This window comes from Manduca sexta, chromosome 22 (assembly GCF_014839805.1).
Source record: "Manduca sexta isolate Smith_Timp_Sample1 chromosome 22, JHU_Msex_v1.0, whole genome shotgun sequence".
NCBI lineage: Eukaryota > Metazoa > Arthropoda > Insecta > Lepidoptera > Sphingidae > Manduca > Manduca sexta.
Window position 1 is genome coordinate 10,042,340 of NC_051136.1, and position 15,812 is coordinate 10,058,151.

The 15,812-nt window shown below is 36.2% G+C and overlaps 2 protein-coding genes and 1 long non-coding RNA gene across 3 annotated transcripts; 2 read left to right on the top strand and 1 right to left on the bottom strand.

Moving 5' to 3' along the window:
- The first annotated feature begins 692 nt into the window (after positions 1-692).
- On the top strand, positions 693-4,963 carry LOC119190199 (zinc transporter 10-like). The gene is made up of 6 exons (XM_037441511.1): positions 693-726; positions 1,203-1,313; positions 2,290-2,412; positions 2,829-3,004; positions 3,498-3,597; positions 3,826-4,963. Exons 1-6 carry the CDS (start codon positions 693-695, stop codon positions 3,951-3,953), a joined length of 672 nt encoding a protein of 223 aa, XP_037297408.1. The 3' UTR covers positions 3,954-4,963.
- A 1,216-nt stretch (positions 4,964-6,179) lies between these two features.
- LOC115445846 (spondin-1) lies at positions 6,180-15,768 on the bottom strand. The gene is given in 16 exon segments (XM_037441274.1): positions 6,180-6,341; positions 6,585-6,682; positions 7,468-7,566; positions 8,501-8,683; positions 8,963-9,113; positions 9,501-9,686; positions 10,372-10,420; positions 11,059-11,271; positions 11,515-11,737; positions 12,053-12,116; positions 12,119-12,220; positions 12,465-12,731; positions 13,162-13,365; positions 13,818-14,012; positions 14,173-14,411; positions 15,342-15,768. Coding segments are annotated over 16 exon segments (2,610 nt in total). The 5' UTR covers positions 15,520-15,768; the 3' UTR covers positions 6,180-6,182.
- On the top strand, positions 8,993-11,151 carry LOC119190139. The gene is made up of 3 exons (XR_005112779.1): positions 8,993-9,128; positions 9,513-10,478; positions 11,069-11,151. It is a non-coding gene; the product is annotated as an uncharacterized LOC119190139 (long non-coding RNA).
- Positions 15,769-15,812: the final 44 nt, after the last annotated feature.

Genomic DNA, 15,812 nt, shown 5'->3' on the forward strand with positions numbered 1-15,812 from the left:
TTATAATGCTAGTTCTGTGCGCAGTGAATTCATTTACTGTTAATATAAATTAACGTTTAAAAGCACACATAACTATCATTATTAAAAGTCATTTCAAATCAATATTTTTATTAAAATTAAACTATTTTTCGGATTTTATCGCGGTTATAATATTTTTAGTTTTCTCCCGACGTTTCGAAGCTTTGCAGCCTTCGTGTCATGAAGTCTGACACTGTCAGCTCATTCTGCTTAGATCGGACCACCAACAGCTAAAATTTAAAAAGTTGTATTTTTGTCAAATGTCATTGCGCATGAACAAAACCCCAATCGAAGGCTGCAAAGTCCTCGAAACATCGAGAGAAAATTAAAAATATTAAAAACGCGATAAAATCATAAAAATATTTTAATTTTAATGTCTAACATTCGCGTAAACATAAGAAATCACGTCATTTCTATAGCATTGCAGCAGCTTCACTATACAGGCCCATTTAAAGACCCCAGGATATTTTTTGTCAACAGTTTCATATGTAGTAGGACTTTTTTAAATGCATATTAAATTATTATGACATGTATATTTACAAAATAACCTGAACGTGTTATACGTATAGTGTGAAAAAGAAAACATTTATCGTGTTAATTCAACAACTTTCTTGAAAGTAGATTACTATTATAATATGTATTCTATTTGCATGCTCAATAAACTAGATTCGTAAATGTGGAACAGAAACAACATAAAAATCGAGTTATGTGTGTTTTCGTCACACAATAAATGTAGGTAACGAATGTAATGTAGATACTATAAGTAACCGAAGTTTCGCAATATAAGTAAACACACACATACACAGCTATCAGTGAATTTGTGTTTTATGCTTGAATTTTATAATGCCCAAGTGCTGCGAAAATAAGTCCCTTTGCCACTCCACAAATGTTTATATTATGTGACCAACTATTAGAAACCTATTGGAACCTCTGCCCCACCGTGGGGATTTAGGACCAGACGAAGAAGAAGAACTATTAGAAAAATAAATACTTATCTGCTTTTACAGATTTACATCTTACAATATTTCTTTTAACCTATTGTATGTACATATTATATTGAATTTTACATAAAACATAATATATAACATTTTATTTTCAAGTTGTAAACAAATAATAATATGTGTTTGAGTACACACTTAATAAAACTACATTTATGCCAAACAAATAAAACAATTTGTTTTAAGGTCGCGAATTAAGCTACAGCCGTCGGCTAAGCGTAACAGAGGGCGGTGGTGTGGTCCTGAAAACTGGCTCAGGAGAGCCTGTGCTGGCCCATGCACCTACTGATATCGCTAGTAAGTTTCATCTTAAGTATATGATTAATTACTTAACGCTTAACAACTTGTATCAATATAATATGAAAATAACAATGTTAAGGTCATATTCTCTACGTTAACACGCAAGTGTTACATTATTTGGTGAAATTTACGTATAATGGTATTCTGTAAGCAAATTTCATCTGTCATTAACGCGACGTCTGTTTGTCATAACGTGTGACATAGGGAATTAGGGCCCTGTGTGTTACGTAAGATTACGTATACATATAATTATAGCCTGTATCCATTTAATTATAGCCAGTATCAGATTATTTTTATCTACCATTATCTTTGTATTTGATTAAGTTTTTATTACAAATTTTCAAAAGTTGTTATAATTTGAATTACTCGCCAATTTTAAAGCCGACCCTATATATAATGAATACCTAACTAATTATTTCACTCACCCTATACACGTATGATAATCAAATTTTCAACAACAAAAAAGTGCTGCAACACCTATCCGAAATCTTAAAACTCCAAAATAAAACGAATGAAAATGTAAGTGCCCCGCCATATTTTAGGAAAATATTTTGTAATAATTATAACGATAAAATAAATCAATTTTAAAACGTTTCAACAATAAAAAAATACACTCCGTGTTTACAATTTTATTTTTGATGCTAAGCCAAAACTGAATGTGTTCGCTCACACTGTATATTCTATTAACTAGGAGAGCGACACAAATATCATTTATAAATAGCTCGTATACTGTAGGCTAACCATCGACCTTGATACGAAGCAAAGAAGAATATGTATAGTATACTTCATTTAAAAGACTTTATGCGAAAATAATATACCGAGTGTACCGAAGTAAGTGACCAACTACAAAAATAAAACAGAAATAAAAAGTACTATAAAAGAGTCAGAAGTTACTAATCTGTTTTCCCTTTAAACATACAGAATTTTTGTTCTTAGCTGTTTTAATATAATAAAATATACCTAATTATATCAGGCAGCCTGTTCGTGATGGCCGCCGGACTGACAGCCGAATGGGAACCAGTCGCCTCTCGGCTCGCCGACCCTGCGCTCTCAGCCTGCGCCGCTATCGTCCTTGTCGTCTTCAACTACCCATTCAGTACGTATGCACCAAAAACCTTGCTCTAACTTCAAGATAAGAGTATTAAGTAAAGCTATACATAGTATTAATCCAAGTAAACTTATTTAAAATTGCGCCACCGCTATATTATGTAGAGTCAGTAATGAAGCTAAATAAATACTTACCTACTTCACGTAAAATAGTGTGAGAAGGAGGGAAAGGGTATTTATTTATTTGGACAAACTGCATGTATTATTTAGAGATAAAACGCACATAATCATTAGTAGGTATAAATAACAATACTTCACCTAGTTCTAGTTTTATTAGTTGTCTTTACAACTGGTTTTCAAAGAATAAAAGTATGATTGGATTAACATTGGAGAATAGTTGAAGAAACTGTTATCAGTTTTGCTATAATTTTGTGTGCATAGATTTAAGCGATATTATTCCATTAGTGCGTTCTGCGGGTCTGGTGCTGCTGCAGACGGTGCCAGAGGGATTGGGCGCGTGCGAGCTGCGTGCGGCCGCTTTGTGCGTGCCCGGCGTGCTCGCCATCCACGAGCTGCACGTGTGGCAGTTGCACCGCGACAGGCTCGTCGCCACTGCGCATGTCGTTTATGGATCGCATGATGTACGAATATTTTTTCATATCTAGCACAATGAGTCTATTGAACTTGGCATTAATTAAAAAAAAGCCCAAGGAAAATGTTGACCAGTAATGACAATTATGCCGGCTAATCTAAATGCTTCTTCACGTTCCATTTAAAGATGTACTTAGTGGGTCTATTTTTATATTATTCGTTCGTTTTTCATTTATATATAAAATAAATGAGAAAACAAAGTAGCAGATGGTAACACACGTGTGGTAAATATTAAACAGCCTCCGTGGACTTCGGGGTCGGTAAAACAAATATTCTAGTGGCCACCTTGGAATTACAAGTGCCGCAGTGCGCCACTGAAGGACCTTTTTTAATATTGTGTAACAAAACATAGAACTATCATGATCAAGCACGCTGTAATAAGTTATTTTTCCAGTCGCCACGCCGGCATATTAAATTATGAGTTGCGGTTAAGTCTTAATTTCCTATATTTTCACTGAATTTAATGTAACGTTTATTTTGCAGGACTATATTAAAAGTTCAACTCCAGTATGCGAAGTGTTCAAGCGTCACGGCATCGGGCTAGTGACGTTACAACCCGAATTTATTTTCTCGTCCATGCCGGGTAAGTGATCGGTATCATTCTTCTGTTTTTGATCTCAATTTTTCATATTATGGGGATAAAGCATTGAAATTATCTTATTTAAATAAGCAGACTTATCATAAGCTATCAGTCTTACGAGACGATATAGTGTTTTCATCATTCAGTTTAATAAAAAAGAAAATTGAGACAGATCTCTAATTGGCCATCGAGCATTTGAAAAGTTAATTTACGTTTTCACCATTTTTTAAGGTACTGATGAAGAAAAGAAAGCTATGATAGACTATACTAATCTAGCGTGCTCCTGCCCCTGCGCAAAGGAATGCACCGCACCCCGGTGTTGTAAATCCCCCGAGATACCTTCAATTACTCGCATATAACTTTGCTACGAGTTCCTGAATACTTTTATAATGTCTTCATTTTACTAAAATAATCAGATGTCAGCCAAGTCTTGTCTCGTGAGAAATCAAAATAACTGTTCCTGTTTTTTATAAGCAGTAAATAATTGATGCTAAGGTACTTTTATTAGGAACGAAGGAATTGACTCATGATTTTCGAGTTCCTAATAAGTATTTTAAACTTTAAAACTTACTACCACGTAAATAAATTAAGATGAATAACCAAAGATATTCAGTTGAACTGTTGCCACACGCGGTGAAATTTCTAATCCATGACTGTTACAAAGAACCGCCTACAAGAGTGAAAGTACGATGCATAAAAACATGGGAGACGTCGGTACCCGAACATTGTCACTCCTTGCTCTTCCACGCCTGTTAGCTCGTTAGCGTACGGCCATATTACATTATACCTCCATTTACATTGATTTTCTTTGTTACCGTCGTCAAAACGTAGACACGCTCAATCATAGAAGAGAATAAGTCAGTTTTCAATTTCTCGTAAAAAAAACAACTGCATTGTATTCTATAAGTAATTTACTGAAGAAAGTGACATTCACTTTATAACATTTCTATTGCGATACCTACTGGAAATTGTTAAATTAATAATTATTATACACTGCCAAATAATTACTAACAATATCTATCAACAATAAAAACGACTAAAGCATTATTGATAATGTTGAGCCGTTTGATATATTGATATAATGAGATAATTATGACAATAATAGGATAAGAATTGAGTATATATTATATTACTTGATAATATTAGGAATATAAGTTATTATGTATAATGTACGAGTATTTAGTTTAAAGTGACAAAGGAAAGGTGGCGTACAAATACGACTGTGATGTTCCTTTACAGTATTATATAGGGAAATATAATTAAGGATTTTATGTGTAAATGTTGACTTAACATTAGATTATAAGAGCTAATGTACAAAGATTTGTTGACATTTGATTAAGAAACAAACAAAATAAATATTTCGTCCAAATTGTTGTTTTGATTTCTATTGATTAACAACCTTTAACTTGACACTGCCTTGACAAAAAACGCTTCCTGATATAAATTTACGTAATTCTATGGGAAAGCCCTTGGTCTTTAATGGGATTCTCAATAAAATATGAATAATTATTCGTAGGAACGAGGCACGTGTTACATAACATCTTGTTCAGTTCCATCGTTTATAACTACTTAGTTATGCGAATTTCAATTTAACATTAAAATTTATGTGTGAACTGATAAGGTACGCTATTAAATCATATAAACCACAAGTAGTCGACGCGACACCGGCCACCGCACGTAGGTCAACGCCATAAACTACTCCATGATAAAACTTTTAAAATGTAAATATAACCATATAAGACACCAGGGCCGCTGAACGCACAACATTATAGTATAAGGCCAAAAGAACAAGGGAGTTTAACTAATTTTAGTGCGTGCCTTATTGACATTTTTAGGTTTGTCTGCTATACCAAGACAGATCATATGGACTCGGACTCATTCCCAAAATTGACAGGTTTTGTGAAAGTTATCTCGATAAAACAAAACAATTACTTATATTACGCCTGCTTTGTGCGTTTATCGTTAACTCCGAATCGAATAATAAATTCTTTCTCATTCGTACATTTATTGCTTGTCGACAAAACTTCGTGGTAGCATCATTATATTAGAAGAATTATATTGAGGTCATCAGCTACAATATAACATTTCTTACAAGTATTTAAGATATCACATAAGGTAAAATGTCTCTTTATAAACATTTAGTGAACAATTATTAGAAGAAACGCCAGCGTCGTTTTGAGGTTATTTATAAAGCAGTAATAGTTAAGAGACATCGAACCACTACGAAGACAAATGATGCTATCTCAATAATAACCAGCAGAGTAGAATATTATCAAAACTTATAATTTGGGAATAAATTGCAAACCTGAAAATAAAATATTTGTAAACATATACTTATAGCCGAAACGATCATGTCTTTCTTTGAAAAATAATGAATATAGAATAAGTTACTATCAAAGTTGTTATCGGACTCTACTTTACTAGTTCACATTAGTATAATTATTTTATAAATCAATTATCATTACTTAATCTTCCACAAATCGGCGCATCTTTACTCTCATACCACGAAAGACACAAAACCAACATTCTCACGCTTGGTTATTGTCGAAAACAAATAGTATACCAATGATACAACCTGTACAACACATTTACGATGAATCGTTGTCGGAACTAGCTTTATCGATGTTGTTGACGTCGGTGGCGTCAGTGGTGGCACCCAACAGCATCTGACGGCAGTATGTGGGTTTGCAGAGTCGACTTTTCACAAGTCGACCGCAGAACTTGCCAGCTCCTGCCACCGATCTGTGCTGAATGGTAATATCACTCCAATGAACTTCACAAGTTCTGTTGTAAATGTAGTTTTATTAAAATCTATTGGTATAGTTTGTAGCAATTCGTGAAGAATTTTGGTCTGTTAAATATTGCTAATATACAATTATTAAATCATCCTTTAACAATACCATTATCAAGTCAAGGCAAAATCGCTAATTGGGGTCGAAATATAACCAAAATGCAGGCAAATAAATATGTTTTGAAGAATTTCAACTGACCATGATCAAACGGTAGTTAAGTTTGACAGCGTACTTGCAGTCCCCGAAGCAATTGCTCCACCCGAGCCACGGACCCATCGCACAGTTCAAAGCGCCTTCTGTCAACAGTGATACAACCCATGTTAACCGTTAGTTACGGAAAACTAGCTCATGACCGTAATCATTTGAGAGGAGTAACTAACTACTTTAGTTTATATCAGATGCTATTTTGGAGACCAAAATTGACGTCTATGGGACTCCTGAAGACCTAGGCAGTGACTTCTTTCAGAAACGGTCAGTGCATCCATGATTCGTAGAACTCAATAACTATATTGTGATGGGCAAGCACATCATCACACGAGCACAAATTTTAATCCCAATACTGTCTCAGTGGCGTAGTTGTATTACGGTACAGTGTAGTGCAGTGGTGAGGCCTCGGGTTCCTCTGCCTACCCATTCGGAGGTGAAAGGCGTGAGTGTGTGTATGTGTATATAACCTTTAGCAGGCCCGAGATCGTATAAAGAAATCCACGTATTACTAAGCTTATTGTTATTAACGATGAGATGTTTAAGAATATCAATCATATGAAATCATTATATCGATTGTTTACTATGCACAGACACCTCCTGCTTCATCTAATAGTAAATTTCAGTAAGAATATATCTTTATCCGTCATAAATATTAGATAAGAAGATGCTCAAATATAATCATATCGGCACCTTAACGACACGATAAGTAGGAATATCTGTTTGTTTCTAGTTTGCGTATTTCATCACACCCAGAATAGATCTGGGGCGAACAATGAACATTATTATTGTAGGAACGAAACGGTGGCCTGAATGTGTTGCATTCGTAGTCGACATTTTGTAAAACATTTTTAAATTTCTTTCTTAATTTTTTTACCAGGAAATACCGGTGTGTCGTTCTGTACCACTTCATTATCTTCAGAGGAAGGAGTCGGTTTTAGTTTTTTCGTCGTAACTTCACTAGCAACAGTTGTCACTGAAAATAAAATGAAATTATTACATCTGCATACATTTCAAACAATATATTCGTGTCCGTGAAATAAATAAATTTATTTTAAAATGTAGTAACCACTATCTTATCAAGAACTTCGTTTATAGCTGATATAACGTTTCTGTACTTTGCATTCCTAATCGACTTGTACTAATTTTAATGAATCTTGCGGGTTTTTATCTTTCTTTAAGAATTAGGTATTTGCATTAGACTACATGATTAAATTGTCAAATTACTTAACGAATAGTCGGTCAAGTGAAAATTTATTCCGTACTTTATAACCCTTTATGTGTCCGCTTTTTCCGAATGTATTAATGTAATAAAGGAAATTAACGAAACCTACGTATACAAAGCGACTCAAATTAATTTTTACCTTGATATATAAGTCCGGAACATATTACACGATTGAACTCGACAATGTAAAATATAATGTAGTTTTGGTATTGGTACATTGTCAACCAATACATAGTAACGTTATGTAGCTGTAGTAAAATTTTCCTAAGAAGAAAAACTAACCATGCATAGTTTCCTTATTTTGGTACACTCTTATCAACTCGAGAAATGGTGTTTGCAAAAAAATTCTTACTTGCATATGTCATCATTTTTATGAGTACATAACGACTTTAATTATTAATTTATGTAACTATGTATTTAGATTATGTAAAGTAATAAAATCGCAAATTGTATAAATATGTTATTATTTAACATTGTTAACAATATATTCTGCAGTCAGGTACCGTAGGTAATAAGTTAATAACAATTAACGAAGTATTTTAGATTATTCATTATAACCTCGGCGGAACAATACTCAAGTCACTACTAAGCGACGCTAAGAATAAAATAATACACGTTGAATTGAAGACCTCCTCCTTTTCTTAAAGGCGGGTTAAAATAATTCATAATACATAAATTAAATTACCACTCTCGACGGTCTGGTTGGAGCGACACTTCTGCAAGCAGACGTCACGGGTGGGGAAGTTGTTGTTGTTGCCGCCACAGCCGCTGAAGCCGAAGGGCTCGCACGAGTTGCGGGCAGAGTCGTAGAACCAACGCTCCTCGTACCCGCGGCAGTGGCCCACTGATACTGGCAACTTGCATATCTCTACAACAAGTTAGAGTCCATATAGGTAATAACCACCAAACGAAGTGTGGAATATACTATATTGTATTAATTGTTGCTTAATCCTCTTCCACCATCAAGTTAAGGAGTTTAAGTTTTTGTAACTCTGTCTGACATAGAAAAGTTTGCAAACAAGTTAAGAACACTACCATATAACAAAAAAAATACGGAATATTTAAGAATAGACTCTACAAAATATTTACATCACACATATTTATATCAACAAGGTTCTTTGATCGTCTGTAATAGGTACATCATTACCTGTGTAGGTGCTGGAATTCATGCAGTCTTCTTCATCCCCATCGCAGAGTGCTTCTTGGAGCGTCAACGTGAACTGACATTTCTCTAAATGTTCCTGCACAAGGCTTTCTATCTCCGGATCGTCAGCTGTTATGTTCTCCGCTGCAGTTTCCTACAATACATTTAGGTGACTATAACACGATCATATATAAGATTTTATAATAATCATGTCATAGATATTTTGACTTTAAAGTTGCACAGTTTTACTTGCACCTACTTACTATCTACTAGCTAAATCGACCTTAGGCAAATTTGATAATGAGGGAGCAAGTTACCTCGAAGCAAAACTGTTAATGTTGGGGAATAATGTTATAGTACATTCAAAATTTATGATTGTATTAAAATTATAAAATACCATTGGCTATCATTCTTGAAAGCGCAGCAATTACTATAAATTAGGCATGATATATCCTAGAGATCAAAGTTAGTTTACAGCCGTGAGGGACTAAGGTATTTCGTGGGCACGAGCTTAATGAATAAAACAAAAGCAAAAACGTACGATCTTCTGCAGATGCGCAAACCGTCGGTTCCAGGATTCGAGCAGCGTGCGCGTGAGGTGGTGCTGCGTGCGCGGGTCGCGCGACACGTACAGCCGCGCGCGCACGCGCCGCCCGCGCCCGCAGCGCGCCGAGCACGGCGACCAGCCGCCCCACCCCGTCACCGCGCACGAGCCGCCCGCCGTGTCCTGCACACACCACACCACACAACCATATAGCACTATTGCCATATAAGCGGTTTCTCCGCAAACTGGGGGACTTTTGAGGGCAAGAACTTAAACGAAGCAAAGCGAGAACATAATAAATATATCGTGAAAAGTCCTCTTTTTAGATGGAAAATTAAAGAGGTTTTTTGAAAAATTTATTTAACGAAGGTTATACTTAACTTAGTTTTGAGTCATTATAAAGCGGATATCTGGCTTGTACACTTTTATAATCAACAGACAAACTCTTCACTCTAGAACGGTTCAATCACTTTCATAATTAACTGTCTATAATCTCTACATTCTGAAAACGATCATATGATTTTATACGAAAAATACAAACTCATGCTTGATGTTAGGCATGACGACCCGACGTTTGGTGACAACCAAAGCAACACTGCCAGATTTCAAACCACTACATACTTACCACCATCAGTAGTATACAAATATAGTAAAATTAAAGAAACAGCTTTTTATGACGATTTACATACCTAAAAAAAATTGCTTCATATAACTAAATATGAAAATATAAAAATTAGAAGATTTAGTTTTTACGTCACTCCATCTTTCAAAACAAGAAAACCATAACTAATTATAGATATTAAGATTTAATCATCTGATAAACGTGAGTACGGATGTTAACGATTACAGGAAATTAATTAATACGTACCACATAAAACCAATCGAAGTTAGTAGCATTCACGTGCGGTCCTCGTGGTCTGTAAATAAAGACATGAACATTAATATATTTTTGCAGTAGCGGTCATTTTATCTCGGGTAATTATTTCGCAATATAGATCCAAGAATAAAATCACTCAACATCCCGTTCTACAAAAAATAGTATTAAAGAATAACTATTTCTTCGACATTGTTAAATAAATAAATAATAAATAAATGCTTGTCTTCCAAGGGGTTGGAACTATCAAAAACGTCTAGTTAACGAGGAAACATCATTTACTTATTACCCAAGTTCTATATATAAAAATCAGCTTTTATACTATAACGTAAATAAAATTATAATTTCATGAATATTAAGAGTGTCTGGCAAGGAATTGCCACTATGTTAAGTGTCTGTCAATGAATAACGTGATTTTTAATAATTTTCTGAAGATAATACCAAAAAATCTCACTTTATTATTTGACGAAACTAGATCGGTATTTTACATACCTTTAGTACCGTGTACCTGCCAAAGCCACTGTAACCCAAACTTCATAATGGCCCATCTTTCTTACCTGAGTTGGGAGCATGCGCTGACAAACTTTCAGCTTTTATAAAATAACGAAGGTCTGGGGTTCACGGGCTCTTAGACTATATTAAAGCGGTATAAATGTACCTAGCACTGCCTAAAAACCTTACTTCTCGCAAGGTCCAGCGTCGCAAGGCATGGCCTGGTCCATGACCATGCGCGCGCGGTACCCCACGTGACAGCGCTTGTGCGCGCGCGGCGCCAAGTAGTGCCGCGAGCGCCCGCGCACGCCGCACCCCTCGCACGGCGACCACTCCGACCACTGCGACACCGCGCACGGACCGCTCGACTCCGCCGGGTCCGGCTCGTATTCCGATGGAGCTCTGAACCAAAACCGATTGCATCGTTAGTTCTCGTGAATAGTATTAAAACGCAGCACTTAAATAAATGCTTTCTAAAAACTACATCGCTAACGTTTACTTCTGTAACAGACACGAAGTGATATAAATAGGCATCAAATAAGATTGTTTGTTTTATAAGACTTCTATATTCCATTCATCAATTATGATGAAGAATACTTAACCGTATAAGACTTATACTGTAAGTTGTAGAGACAGCAGACGTACTTGCAGTGCATGCGCGGTCCATGGCAGCGCCTGTAGTCGGTGAGCGGCGTGCGACAGGCGTCGGCGCGCGCGCGGTGCGGCCACACATACTGCCGCTGTCGCGCGGCGCGGCCCGGCCCGCACGTCACGCTGCACGGGCCCCACGCGCCCCACGCATGCGTCGCGCACGCGCCCGCACCACCACTCGACCCGATCACCTCCGGCACGTGCTCGTGCCCTACGTCTAGGCACCAACAGACACTTTTCAAAGTAGGTTAAGGGATACCGTGTTTAGACGGATACGTTATTACAATAATTATCATTTATTGAAATGTAAATAATATAATCAGTTCAAGATAAATGCGTGCAACTATTATAGAATAAATTTATCGATGCGACATTTTGTTTTTTATAACCAATTGGAAACCCATTAAAAAGAACACTTTCCAACTTTGTAGAGCCATAATTAGTGTAATAATCGAAACAAACCATAACCCGAATCTACCACTTACAGACCCTTCAAATATCAACATTATATTGTAAAAAACGATAAACAAACCTGGAGCATCGCAGCTCTTTTCATAAAGTCGCAGTCGAGTGAGACGCAGTCGCGCGAACGGTCTCTATTCTCGACATTAGAGCTGTAGAATGGGGATCGCGTGTCTCGAGGCCAGTCGGACCTGAGGGCGCGCACAGGCGCTGCTGGTATAGTTGGCATACGTCGTGACTGCAAGATAGACAGGCAATTTTATCTAAATACACAATAAGGCACCGGAGTAATGCCGTTAACTTGTTACACAAGAAGCAGTAACGAGATCCATTCCATCTCCATATCATTATAATTAAATTTACAGTTGCTTCAATTAATTACCAAACTAAGCGACTGTCAATTAGTTAAGCAATTTGATTCTTTTTGCTTATTTTCTAAAATTGTAACAATGGTATTTATTGCTATATTATAAAACGCTTACGGTGTAACTAATGCCGCTGTCAGTACCAGCATCGTAAGGGTACAGAGGCAACGTGGCAGATCTTCGCCAGGTACAATTAGCATTGCACAACTCTAACGCAGAGACGCCCACGATCCAATCAGGAGAGGGTGCCAGCTTGGCCGCCAATGATACTAAATGATGTTTGGCATCCACGCGAAACACTGCAAACGTGCTCGGGTTATTAACTCCGGCAACCTGCTGCCACGATATGCCACGAGCCTTGATTATTGTACGTATATGGTCGCTCTGCAACAATAAATTACATAATTAGAAAGAATATGTATAATAAATATACTTTTATACCTTTAATGCAGGTATCCAAAAGTATACGAAAATAGTTAGCGAAGAAAACAATCTAACTAGCCAGTACGATAGCTACGTACAAACCAAACAATGAATAGGAAAACTTAGAAATCCTAAATATTACTTTCTTCTAGTACTAGGGTACGAATACAGTGCTGCTGAGGGGCGATTACCGTGTCTGGCTATGTTATATCGAGTTTTCTACTCTGTATCAGCCCGGAGTCTGGATTTTGTATCTTATATGGCGATAGACTCGCCCCCTATTACTTCATAATACGGAATACACACGGTGTAAAGTGTATGCACCTGTGGCGCATTCGGGGGTAAAAGGCGTTAGTGTGTATGTAATAAATGACATTATAATATATTTTACCTCTGCTTTAAGTTCTTTTTCCAGCGCAGTAGTAGCGCCATCGTCTGCTAAGCGTCGAAGTCCCGTGCTAGCCACTCTACCCTCTTGCCAGACTCTATATTGGGCCGTATGTGAAGCACCAATCAAGTCCCCGAAGTGCGCGTGCGCACTTTCTGGGGAAACTCGCGGATGAGTGTTGCGTGACCATAGCCCTTCGAAAGTAATCTAAAACGAAACTTACTTATAGAATCATTTATTACGTAGATTTACCATTACATTTTAGGTACTCCCAAAAGAATTTTGAAGGTTCTAATGTTTTTATAAAATGAACTAACTCATTTCTTACCCGATATCACATCCTTTTTGTAGACTGATTTCAATAAAAAAAATAATAACCCCTGACAAAAAAAACAACTTAAAAAAATAAAATGGGTTTGTTTTTCCTTTATAAGTACCAAGTAATATTTTAAACCTAACGTCGGCACATCACGTTCGTCGAGGGACCGCTAAAGAATTATTTTTATTTCCCGGGGTTCGATCCCCGGACGCAACGACGTTTACCAATATATTAATGAAAGCCTTTTTATGTAGTTCTAAACAAACAATGGCTTTAAATATTTCGTTATTAGGTACTGTAAAAGCCACTAGGATGAAGAAAGTATTTTAAAAATTCATACCTCATACTTGGCCTCATCGCAGGCACAGCATGGCTCTACAATGGGCGGTTGTCGGGCGAAGGTAGAAGGAGCGACGGATGTCGGGCATATCTTACGCGCTAACACTGACCACGTTTTAGCGCCAATTGCGGGACCAACACGGGCACATAATCTTATACAAGTATTTGCCACATTCAATGGGGCATTCCATAAGATCTGAAATTTTGTTAATTTTTTTTTATACTTATCTTTATATTTAAAAGATCTTACATAAACACAGTTACATGCTAATTCAAAATTAAAACTGTTCATCAAACAATTTAAAATAATACAGGTAAGTTGTATAAAAATCCCATAAAATTAATTTAAACTCTACCTGCACTTCTGTTTTAGGATGAGCGGTCGCGTTGTCCACAGCCGGAGCGCAAGATTCGTGTATCTTTGTCTGAGCGTCATAGGCCTGAAAAACTCCAAGAGTCGGCAATTTTGGTGCAACTGTAGTTTTACCATTTTCATCACTACCATCTTTACCGAAATCGGCGCTTAATTCGGCCCATATAGCGAATCCTATAAAAGGGGTCGCACCTTGCCCGCTATCAACGCCGTGAAGTGAGACTAAAAATATAAAAATATTAATACCATTAAGGGAACTTTACGGTATCTTTAATGTCGAGGATTTCGAAGATACGAAAATAATCTATTGCCTATTATAGATTTATTGTTATCCATGGGCAGCTAGTCATGAAATAAGTAGGTATTGGTGAGTAAAATATTTTTTGGAAGTTGTTCGAATCTAATCCTGGTACTTATTAACTTAAAGTTTGTAACACACTAATTTACATAGTTTTAACAAAAATAACTAATATTTGGATTTAAAAATAAGTATAATACCTATTTAATACATACAAAAAAAATACACAAATATACAATAAGTACAAAAAAAAGTTGCTGTTTGATTAATAATTATTTATACTTTTAATTACTCATGCCATTAGAAATATTTTACCTACCCTTATACTTTTGTACTAGTTTTTCCAGTAATGTTGTGGCAAATATAAACTAATCATAGGATGTCAAAAAATATTAGACGCAGTACGTAGTACACATATCTCGATGGACGCAATACTATTATTATAATTAACGAACCTATCGAACGGTATCAAGTGAAACCAAAAATCTAACAAATATTATAAATGCAAAAGTTTGATAAAATATTTGGCTATTTGTTAGGAGTAAACGCAGAAACGGCTGAACTGATTTGGATGAAATTTGCCACACAGATAGACCATGTCCTAGACTAAATTTTAGAAATTGTTTTGTTTTTAATTTCTTTACAATAGATAGCGTCGTACAGATGACACTTTGGATAATTAGGTACAGTATTGGGGACTTTCGTAGCGGGTAAGCCTGTTCACACGGACGAAGCTGAGAGCAACAGCTAGTTGGTGATAAAAAATTCCACTCTTGATTGTATAAGTACAATTTTTTTATAATAGGAGCGATAACATATTAAATTCTAAGTATAAATTAACATAGGTTCCTTACCTGTATAAAGTTCTCCAGGCAGGAATAAGTCGGGCTCGCCGGCAATACCTAACCGATAATACGCATCCGCGGCTGCGCGCGCCGGGGCGCGTTCACACTGCGGCAGCGGCGATGCGTAAATCACTATTAAACTTGTCGAAAATATGCTCCAAGTTACCCACCTTTTAATATTTTCCATTTTTACAATAACTTCACTGCAAGCATCAAATAAAACGTTATTTCAACAATCAATACATTTTATTATTTTAAATCAACATAGGTCTTCATGCAAAAAGTTGCATTTGATCAATAAAGTGTTCAGTTATCTACATTATGTCATGATGTTCTCGAACTAATTAAAATCACCGAACTCACTCCGATTTCCTATTATTGATAATTATTCATAGAACCTTAGGTTACATACACAAATATTAAAGTAAAAAGGATATCTTTTTCAGCGACAATATGTATTGTTCATGTGAACAATGCAAT